The sequence below is a fragment of the Parasteatoda tepidariorum genome, chromosome 2 (assembly GCF_982258835.1).
Source record: "Parasteatoda tepidariorum strain Cologne lab strain chromosome 2, Ptep-v5.0, whole genome shotgun sequence".
Taxonomy (NCBI): domain Eukaryota; kingdom Metazoa; phylum Arthropoda; class Arachnida; order Araneae; family Theridiidae; genus Parasteatoda; species Parasteatoda tepidariorum.
The window spans coordinates 31609057-31620742 of NC_141756.1; the positions used below are offsets into that span (position 1 = coordinate 31609057).

General features: G+C 27.3%; 1 protein-coding gene across 1 annotated transcript; it reads left to right on the forward strand.

Annotated features, from left to right (window-relative positions):
• The first annotated feature begins 29 nt into the window (after positions 1–29).
• LOC107436258 (rab-like protein 3) lies at positions 30–10689 on the forward strand. Its single transcript, XM_016047897.5, has 7 exons — positions 30–257; positions 1530–1621; positions 3073–3190; positions 5803–5914; positions 8211–8364; positions 8507–8578; positions 10481–10689. Exons 1-7 carry the CDS (start codon positions 212–214, stop codon positions 10580–10582), a joined length of 696 nt encoding a protein of 231 aa, XP_015903383.2. The 5' UTR covers positions 30–211; the 3' UTR covers positions 10583–10689.
• Positions 10690–11686: the final 997 nt, after the last annotated feature.

Here is an 11686-nt window from a genome sequence, read left to right on the forward strand (position 1 = left end):
GAAATAAGGAATTTTTTGGAGCAAAAAATGGCAGCTGAAATAGTCTAACAATCAATTCTCTTCGAATTGATTTCTAGTGTTTATATTCTGAACAGCTGATTTCTTCTGTTAATTCACTTTGTTGATTTAAACAATCCGTTACAAATCATATTTTTCTGTCTAATTATTATTATTTATCTGCCAGCAAGTAATTAAATAAAGAAACACCTCTATGGCTACTATTGAAAAAGTTAAAATATTAGTTGTTGGAGATTCTGGTGAGACATTTACTGTCAGTATTTTGATGTAAATCGGAAATTTATTGTTCAGCATTTGTGATTTTTGTTATTAAAAAATTTATTTATTTTTGATCCTAAATATTTCTAATATCCCCTTTCTAATTCGACTACTCACTGAAATTTAATATTTTCCAGTTGAAATATTTTCAGAAAACTAACTTGGAAATAATATTAACCCAGGCTACTTTTACATTTTAACAAACTTTCATAAATTGCACAGAATATAAAGTTAGTCTCAAATTATCAATTTGGTTGTAAATTCCCCCCCCCAATGTAATAATGACTTGAAATTTAAACTGAAAAATACATGGGAACTGGAAAAATGGTATCTAGACATTGGTTAGATGAGTAAATGTAGTTCTTTTATACGAGTATAATACTTTTTAAGCACAAAAACCTTTGTAACTTCTGAAACATTTGTTCTATAGCCACATGCTTGACCTTATTCAATTCAGCATTGTGGACAATGCCTCATATTTTAAAATAACAATATGTAAGTTTCTCTGCCCAATTTGGTTCCACATTTATCCTGCCAAAATGCAATGCACAAGATCTGGCAACTTTTTGGCACTGACAAATGTGCTACTTAAAAGTGTGCTACAGGTTAAAACTAATTTTTTGGGGGTGTCATTTTAAACCCAATTTTTAAAGTAGTTAATAAATTGGCATTCATATAGTTTGCCATTGATTAACATGGGAGGGGCAGGTAGTAAAATCTTAACACATGTCTTTTTCATTGAGTAATAAAGATAACATTTAAAAAATGTGTTTTTGTGACACACAAATTCTCAATCAGCTAAGTGACATCGTTAACTAGTTTTCCTTTTTGTATCATTATAATTTTCCTGAATCAATTTTCAAGAGTGCAAAATTTAGTAATTTCGTTTTTTTTTTTTAATTAACAGATTAGTGCTTGTGAAAAGAAACCTTTTTTTTAATACTTACTACTTCCCTATTTTTATTAAAAAATGAACAGTATAAAATTTTGTATATTTTGAGAATTTTTCTAAAATGAATACAGTTTGGGCAAATTAAATTAATTAACTAATCTTGTAAAAAGGAAATTTATTACTTAGTTTTTTACTTGTTGCTTTAACATTATTTAAATATGTATTTTACTACTTTTTTTGTAAATTTATGTTTTTATATTTTGTATACCATTTGAAAATCCTGTAAAATTATACTAATTTTAAATGAAATATTAATAATTTTAAGTAATTAATAACATAAAGAAATTATTTTACCTTTCAGGAGTTGGTAAATCATCTTTGGTACATTTAATAGCTCATTCTGAATCAATAACTAATCCTTCATGGACAATTGGTTGCTCAGTGGAAGTGAAAGTATGTCTAAATGACAATTTTTAATCCTCATTTGAATTATGTTTCTAAACTAACACATATACTTTCTATTAACATATATTGTATTAACCCTTTTACTTATTACATTGTATTAATATTGTTATTTCGTTAATTTACTTATTTTTCTTAAAAATTAACACTTATTTTTATTGTTATCTACCATTTTATTGTTTAAAAAAATTGCAACTTCAAATAAATGACATTTAGGAAAATTTTTTATTGTTATTGTTTATTTAGCTGTCAGCAAAATTTTTACGCTTGTGAAATTTTTGCACTTTAACAAACAATTACATAAATTTTTTAAAAAATGTTATTTTATTAGTAATTTTCTAGGATAAACAAACTTACTAATTGTTTCTTGGTAATGTAAAAGATGATACTAGACTCATCACAGAGATTGCAAGGGATGAACATTGTAACCTGTGCTATTTTGGGTACACTAATTATTATTTGTGTTTGTGTGTTTTTTTTTCCATTGAAGATTATTTTGTTTGTTTTGCTGACTATAAAGTAAGGTAATTTGCCTTTCAATTATGTATAAAAATTTAAAAAAATATGTTAGTATTAGATATTTCCTAGGATAACAAACTTAGCAAATGTTACTTGGTCGATAATACATGTAATTAGTGTAAATGAGTATAACTCGATCACAAAATTTGTAAAGTATGAACATTGTAACCTGTGTTTATTTGGATCTACTAATTATTATTTGTATGTTTTTTAAATCAAGATTATTTTGTTTGTTTTGCTATACAATAAATAAATGATAATACTTTGAAAGGTTAGAATGATAAGTACAGCTTGTTATGAGAAATCTGGTATTTCGATAATTATCCAAGTTGTTGTTAAAATGTTCGTAGAAAATGTTGATAATGAGTTAAAAATTATTTGCCTTCAATTATTGCATTTTTTTTTGTGAAAAAAAATTTGTTTTTTAATATTTTTTTTCTAAACTGTTAAAAGGTCAAAAAGTTGACAAATATTTCACTTTATTACCTTCTTACAATTCTTATTTTCATCTATATTTAATGTTTAGTCATAAGTAAATAGAGCATTTTTTTATTAACATAAAAGAGTTGAGAATAAATATTGCATTTTTTCATGTTGACCCTTTAGTTTTACAAAGTAAATATGTGTAGGGGACCACCAGCTAAATTGTATTTCGAAAGAAAAATTCTTATGCTATTTTTAGCAAACCTGGGGCACACTTCAAAAGAATGTAGTTTTTGTAGACCACATATCCCTTATTGTCAGCCTATTATTGAAGTAAACGTCAGAAATGTTATTACACTTCTTTTTTTTACTGTTATTTTAACATTAAATATATGAGCTTAAAGAATCAACTTTATCTTCTAAGTTTGGATTGCATAATTTTTACTGTATTTGTTAAAACACTTTTCAATTGGAGAGAATGAAATAGTTTCATTTTTCAGCTTCATGAATACAAAGAAGGAACTCCCTTCCAAAAGACATATTTTGTAGAAATGTGGGATATAGGAGGCTCCAGTAGTCATAGAAATAGTAGAGCTGTTTTCTACAATTCCTTCAATGGTATAAATAATTCTATTCATTGCATTTCTAATGTATTATCAAACATTCTTTGCTGTAACAAATCAGGCTTTACTGAAAAAAGCAGTTTTTATTTTTTCAATCTTTTATTTATTTATTTATTTATTATATAAAAGCACATTTATTTGACATCAACCACACATCAACTAAGCAAAAATAAATTGAAATGCCCGTTACAGGTTAGTATAAGCTTATAATAATCCGTTAAACAATCCGTTACAAATCATATTTTTCTGTCTAATTATTATTATTTATCTGCCAGCAAGTAATTAAATAAAGAAACACCTCTATGGCTACTATTGAAAAAGTTAAAATATTAGTTGTTGCAGATTCTGGTGAGACATTTACTGTCAGTATTTTGATGTAAATCGGAAATTTATTGTTCAGCATTTGTGATTTTTGTTATTAAAAAATTTATTTATTTTTGATTCTACATATTTCTAATTCGACTACTCACTGAAATTTAATATTTTCCAGTTGAAATATTTTCAGAAAACTAACTTGCAAAAATAAATTGAAAAACCCGTAATGGGTTACTATAAACCTTAAATATAAACAAAAACTGTTCTCAGCAAAAATATAACTAAACAAGAAATCAACTTATTCCAAAAGTTGTCTTGCTCTTTTATTTTTTTCTTGATCTCATTGTTGATTTCGTTTTTCATTTCGTTGTTTTGATCATTGTTTTTTGTTTTTTTAATTCACACTTATGTTAGCTAGATATTTTTAAGACTCTATAACACTATGAATTTTTTTTTTTAACATCATATGGTTTACATTTTACTTTTAGCTTTGACAAGGGAGGAAATAATTAGAAGACCAAAGAATTTTGCTTCCATGGGGACCATTTGTGAAGATTTCTTTCCCTAAAAACATAATAATCCAATTCATAATCAATATTTTAACCCTTTCTTATCTAGGGCCGGCCCAACTTTCTTCTGACCTCCCTAGGCGAGAAAAATCAATGTATCATGAGGGCACAATATCATAAATATTTAATTACTGTTTAAAAGTATTAGGCTAATTTGGACAAAACAATGCTATACTTTAAAAAATAGGAAACTAACAGAGCAATTGATAATAGTGCTGGTTATTTTAAATGTAAATATACATAACATAAAATAAAATTTAAAATAATTTATCAAATATGAAAAACTTATTTAAATAATTATCTATTTCTGAGTATCTTATTTTCAATAGATAACTTGTGTGCAGATAAATGCAAAGACTGCATATTTTAACTCAAAAATAAAGCACACAAGTAGACTAGCATTTCACTGAAAGAGTGGGAAAAAAAATTCAAATAAGAAAAATATGATTGATGAATTTATTGTACCCTCTGAAAATATTCTGATTTACGAAAAGAATATTAAAAAATAATAATAATAAATGCTTCTAAGCATGTCATAAACATGAATTTTCCCTTTTTTTTCTTTCCTCTATGGCTCCTATTGGTTCCTAGCTTCTCCAATTGAAATGTCTGAAGAGTGCCTGTTCTGGGACCACTTATTTTAAGAGTATTACAAATCATTAGAAATTTTTAATATTAACCACAACCCATTTTAGCTCTTTATACATAGAAAACTGAAGTATCTCATCACTTGGTTTATGATCAAAGATATCTGTCTGGCTAAAATTTGTATCCAAAATTTCCTGTAGCAGAAAGAGTTTAAATCTATTACATCTTACAAAGTTAAAAGAATAGTCTAAAAATGCTTTGATAACATTCAGTTTAAAAGAAGGTAAATAACCACTAACCGTCTAAAATTTTAACTGTGGGAAAAATTCTTAGCTTTGATATTTCTATGTAACAAAGCTGTCACCATTGTTGCTCTATGGTAATTATTATTTAGATTTATTATTATTATTAATTATTATTATTATTATTATATATATATATATATATATATATATATATATATATATATATATATATATATATATATATATATATATATATATATATATATATATATATATACTAAATTTTCCCTTGAGTATTAGTGTAGCCATAAGAATTCAACAATTAATCTGTAATTCCATAGAAGTGAACTAAATGTTATGTCTATCGCTGAAAGTTTTTTTTTTAAACAATTGTTTTATTTAAATAAACAATTTGCAATGAAGTTTATTTCTAAAAAGAATATATAGCTGATTTACTTCAACAGCAACAGTAAACTTTAAAGCAAACACTTTACTAAAAATTTAATTTTGTTTCTTTTAAAGTTGAAATGCATTTTTTATAATGGTTAAAATAGACATTTATGGAGAAAAAAAAAGAGTAAATTATTGACGACTAAGTTTTTCACCTGAGAAAAGGTAAATGTCATATTTTTTTTCTATTATTATAATCTGAAACTTTGAGGTGGAGCAAAATACATTATTAAATATTAGAAGTGCCTGAAACGTTTCTCAATTTTTCTAAAATGTAAATATGTAAATAATATCTTCAATTTCTGCAATGGTTGTACATTGCTTTGTGGTATATTTTTAAAAATGTTATTTATTACTATGCTTTATTTTATAAGATTAAAAATTCTTACCCACTTTTTGGTTTGTTAATGTTTTTCAACAACTGGATTTATAAAATGTAGGTATAGTACTAGTTCATGATCTGACTAATAGAAAATCTAAACAGAACTTACGAAAATGGTTAGCTGAAGTTTTATCCAAGGATGGTTCTGGAGCAAAGAAAAACAATGGCTGGTAAGTTGATATTTTCATCCTCTTTGTAAATTGGTGTTTCAACCTTTTGTTTTGAAACTTGTGTTATTCATCTGTACATATCTTGTTTGGTAGTCAAGTTTGCTTTATTGGAGCAAACTTTACTGAGACAACATTACTGAGCAAGCAATTACAACATTACAAACATTACTGAGCAAGCAATTTTTTTTAAATATTTTTATTTTTTTAATTTTATTTATTTCTTTATTTTTTTCGTACGCATTATTCACTAACCACAAAAATAAAACTTCAACTTTTTGAAAAACATTTCATTAGCTATATTTAATTTTAATGACGTGGTCCTATTCTTAATATGTGATTTTTAAATGAATTAAATGCTAACTGTATAATTGGAATATGAAGTATGAAGTATGATTCCTTAATCACATCTATAGAAATTGCAATAGATTTTGCTAAATGACTACCCAATGTTTTGTGTATTGTTGTGTCATTTGAAAATTGCATTATTATATTGTAGGATGTCCATATTTATCAAAATTGGCAATTTGTAATTTAAGTTGATAAAAATTATACATTTTAATCTCAATTTTATAGTTTCATTGAACAAGCGTTAAAAAACACATGAAGCGGGACGATGACGGAGATATGGGTGAAAAAATCTAAGTATACTTTTCAAAAATTTACATTATCGAGATGAACTATTAGAAAAAATGTGTAATCTTTAATGTGTGTTCTTTGTTTTTAGATAAATGTGCGTTCTTTGTTTTAAATGTGTGTTATTTGTTTTTAGATAAATGTGTGTTATTTGTTTTTAGATACAATTTCAGCAATATCCCTCTCAGCTCTTGCTATTGTTTTCAAATTTGCTCTTTGATTTACATTCACATGTTTCACATTGTTTCACGAGTTTTAATGCTTTAAAAATCTCTTGATTAGTTGTGGGTATATTTTCTAATATTTCTTATTCATCTTCAGTGTTTTCACCGCTATCATCAGGAGTAGTAAGAGAAGTAATGGATGTTGCGTTGCAGTCTAAATATACACTTTATCGATTTTTTTAGCCATGCAATTTTATTCAAAAGTGCTAATATTCTCTTTGGATTCTGAGAAGACTGCTTTATTAAACCCATTTGTAATATGTTTCAGTCATCACTGTTCAAGGCTGCAGAAATAAATTCAGAGTTTCTGGAACATTTATTTTTGTTTAGAAGAATCTTCAGGTCACTGGAATCAAGAAAAAAGATTATTACCCAAACAGGTGTTTAGTGTAGTGTTTTTAAATGAATGAGTTATTCCAAGATTCAAACGTTGAAGTTTGCTGGAAAAACTTTACTCGCAAATTTTACAATTTAAGTTCCCATACTTCCTTTAAGCACAGTTCCTGTGATTTTGCCTATCCCACCACTCTCCTGATTTTGACGAAAAAGAGGAAATCTCCTCTAACAGACAAAAGGATTATAAAATAGAATAAAAAGAATGAAAGAATATTTTCGAGCAAGTTTCTCTCTCTTTTTTTTTAATAAAAAGGGAAAGAAAAAGTAAAAAAGAAGGAACTGGAAAAAAGTTTGCTTGAGCCTTGTAGAGAACAAATGATTTTTTTATTTATTTTATAACCGTCATTGAGCAGCCGACCCAAAAAAAAATGTTTTTTTGAGGGGGAGGGGTACAACTGCTATTGTTCAATTCCGTAACCTTGCAATTTTGAACCCAATCCAGAAGACAGGGGAACTCCTGGATCAAGCATTGAGAGAAATTTGCCATCCTGGAGGACTTTTTGATGGAACTAATCCGTATTTGCTTTACATGGTGAGGACAACCACAAAAACCTCTCAAGGTCCCAAAATGACCCCAAATTAAAGAAATTCTGAAAAATAATTACAAGAATAATTCAAAAACTTAAAAAAATGTTCTGAAATGACAGAAAAAAAATATCCTGAAGTGCAAAAAATGCATATTACATCAAAAACCTGGCCTTAATAATCAAGTAAAGTTATAGATGTAGTGCAGTTTTGGAGAACTCCTCCAGATTAAAAGTCTAGGGCTGTCTGCTACTATGGTAACAAGTGAAACCACATCTCTAATGGGGATAAAATGGAGGAACGAAGGGGTCCATTGGTTTTCTCACGCCAAACTATGCCGCAATTAAGACGAAACTATTCAACCCTATTCAAAGTGTATTTATCTCGTGACCATAGCACCCGCCAGGACGGATGTCTGGAGGAGTTCTCCTGAAAGCCACACTATAATTCATTGAGTATAATTGATTAAAAATAGTATTTTTAAAAATAGATTGTAAAAAGTAGTATTTTGGTTTCAGGTATGGTTTTGATTCTGAGCAATTTGTGGATAATCAAATTCCTATTCTTGTGATTGGAACAAAACAGAGTCTTGTTATGGAAGTCTATCCTCCTGGCAGAACAAAGCGCACATCATCCATAGCGGATGAATGTGGAGCAGATGAAATCTATGTTGTAAGAGAATGATAAATCTTTTTTCCCCCATTAAGCAGAAGGGTTCCTCTTGTTGAATTCTTGCTGATTTCAAGCTACTTTATCTTTGATATGATCGTTAAATATTGCTTATATCTTATTGTTTATGTTTTATTTATTTTAGGATTGCTGTCAAGCACGGTCATTTGCTCCAGGTTCCAGCAATGCAGTTAAATTGAGCAGATTTTTTGATAAAGTAATAATATTTTTGTGTTAAATCATTGTGATAGTTATTATTATATCTAAATGAGTTAGTTTGTGTTTGAAAAGCATATTTTTTATCACTGTAAATAGTTTGAGTTTAAATTAGTTCTTCTATTCTTATACAGTAAAATTAATATAATTATTATACACTTGAAGAGCTCAAAATTATATAACCATTAAAAATATATATAAAAAAACATAGTTTGTATTTCCATGCTTAGTTAATAAATCAGATACATATTTTTATTGCTGCTTCCCTTTTTTCGTTTTTCTTTTCCTAATTATCTTTCTTTTTGTTCTTTCTCCTTTTTGTTTCAGCTTTCTTTTAGCTTGTGATTTTATGCAACAAAAATATATAAATAAAAACTAAACTTTATTTTTTTATTATAAATTTCATAGATTTACATTTGTTAAATTACTGTTGTTTAACTCAATTTTCAAAGCAGTTTCCAAATTGAAACTTGAAACCAAATGTCTACTTTCCTTTTTATTTTTATTCTTTTTTGTTAAAAACAAGCAGTTCTTTTTAATTGGTTTGTTGAGAATAATAAGTTAGTGTAAAAGCAGCAATGCTTTAATAAGAAAAATTATATAAGTAAGGAAGTAATTTTATATGGCAACAATGGAGGTATTTATGAGGAATGTATTATAAAGCCACTTAGCTTCTTAAAGCTGAGAAAGGACTAAGCTGCCAATCTCATGACCGTCTGAACAGGAGTGTAACTCCAAATATTTTATCTTGCGGTATAAGCATCACAATATTTCCTAATTACTGGTGTCTAGTTTGTAATTTTTACACTTTGGTATCTGTAAGTTTCTGCTTATACTTTTAAAAAAATGTTTCCATATACATATCGAGAAAGTAAGTTCATTTTTGTTCTAAAACCACAATAGCAGCTGAATTAAGTTTACGTGTCAAATGTTAAAAACAATTGATCCTCTGACTGTGAAGTGCATAATATGGCAGTACAATACTCTACGACATTGCAAAGACTGTGGCGTGTGAGTCAAAAGAAAAGGTGTGGAATGCTCAGTAAAGGTATTGTATTGCTTCATTTTGCTGAAGTCATTCAAAACCTGATTCAGTAATTAGGTTTTCAGCATGTAGTGTATCTACCACTAGAAAAATAAAATTCCTATTCACTAGTATATAAGACATAATAATTCCATTCTATGTTGTGATACCTTTTCATAGATAAAGGTTGACATTGTAGATAAATCTTCTCCTCACGAGGAGTTCGACCAATCGCTGTACAGCTCTGATCTTGCATCTTCAGAGTACCCCTTGTTAAGTGGAAGTGTGATTTTGGAGATAGACACTTGGGCAATGATGGAGTAAAAAATGATGCTCAGCAGTATCTGTCTTCACTGAAGACATTTTTCTTTGAAGAGGTTATAGCAACGTTGGTTTTCTGTTATGACAAATATCTTAACAATGATGTTAACTTTAGAAAAAGAATAGTAACAAAACTCTTCATCATGTAAAAAAAAAAAATCTATTTTGAAAAAGCATTTTTTAAGTAAGTTTTTTCTAAATGGTAGGCTTCCCATGTATAAAAATATATGTTAACCATTTTTAAAAAATCATTTCAGACGGCTGTTTCTTTTCAAGCAAAAACTGGAAATTATCCAAGTGTTAGAATGCAGCAAACTTAGTTTATGCCCTAGTGCAATGTGTATTTTATTAAGTTTTTTCATCAATATTTTGTCTTGTCTTATTTAAATACTTTAGGAATTCACAAAAGCATTTTTTTTCTTCTATTTATTCTTTTATGCACTAAATGGTTTTTAATTATCAGTTTTTTCTCCCCCAATTTCCTGTGTTACTCTTTTTGGTGATTGGCTCATGGAGTCCTTATTATTCATAATGAATATTTTTTTTTTCTTTATGTAGGTTATTGAGAAGAAATATCAAAGCCAAGGAACTGCTTATATTTCCAATGTTCCCGACCGAAGACGATTAGCATACAATAATAAACAATCACATGTAGACTAAATTTAAAATTTTACTGGGAAATGTATTTATTTATCTTTGTTATTTTTTATATAGATATGTATTTTTGGTAGTAGTGTTTGTCATTAAATATTTTATTATAATTATTCCATTTTGAATTTTATTTTAAAGCATACTAAATTGTGTGACAATTTTTCTTTGAAACCCTTCTATGAAAGTTTTGAAATTAGTCTATTTCTATATCTGAGAACTAGATGCAATATAATGTAAAGCCACATTTTAAAAGTGTTTAAAAGAGCTTTTTTTTTAAATTTTTTAAAAAAATAATTAGATAATTCTATGTATCATACTGAGTAAAAATTCTGGATACTTGTAAAATTATCTATTTAATATCAAAACTAAAAAACAATTTGTTGAAAATGTGTCATTTTTAATAATATATAAGCAAATTGTATAAATTCTGCTTAATTTAAAACTCATTAAAATGCTATGATCGTATGGAGTTTATTTAAATTGTTATAAGTTTAAATATTCTAACATTGTTTTGATATTTTATAAAAAGTTTTCTATTGTTTGCTCAGAAACATATTATTTTTTTAAATACTAAATTCTGCTGAATTCATTTAAAGTATTTTATTTTAATTTTTAACTGACAAATAAATTTTTAATAAAAAAAACCTTCTGTTGAAATTTTTCCAAATTTTTACCTGGGTGCTATGCTGCATAACAAACCAGTTTGTAATATTTTGCTTTTGAAATATGCTACATCTAAAACAAAATTCTAGACAAGCATGGCTAGTTGTGTCATACTCTGACATATCTTCCAATTTACTCTTTCCCAAAGTGATAGTAAAATGTTAATTCAAAATCCGTGGTAGGCAAGTATATTTTTATATTTGGATGGGACTTAATCATACCAACGTATGATTACCATGCATATTTTACCGATTGCAGAGGTTGGTAGCAATTGCAGATGAATCAAGCAGTCCTTAAGACTCCAAAATTGTGTTATCGGAAATTTCTAGAAAATGCAGAAATTTCCAGTACTCAATTACAGCATGAATAACAGGTTAGTATACCTCCGACTGTTCGCTAAAGACTTGCGTATCAGAACACTATTGCAGTCATAAACAGACTAATATTTTC

Coding starts and splice junctions, on each gene's coding strand:
- LOC107436258 (XM_016047897.5), top strand. CDS start 212: ATGGCTACTATTGAAAAAGTTAAAATATTAGTTGTTGGAGATTCTG. Junction 8,365..8,506: donor GAGCAGATGAAATCTATGTT/GTAAGAGAATGA, acceptor TATTTATTTTAG/GATTGCTGTCAAGCACGGTC. Junction 8,579..10,480: donor TGAGCAGATTTTTTGATAAA/GTAATAATATTT, acceptor TTCTTTATGTAG/GTTATTGAGAAGAAATATCA.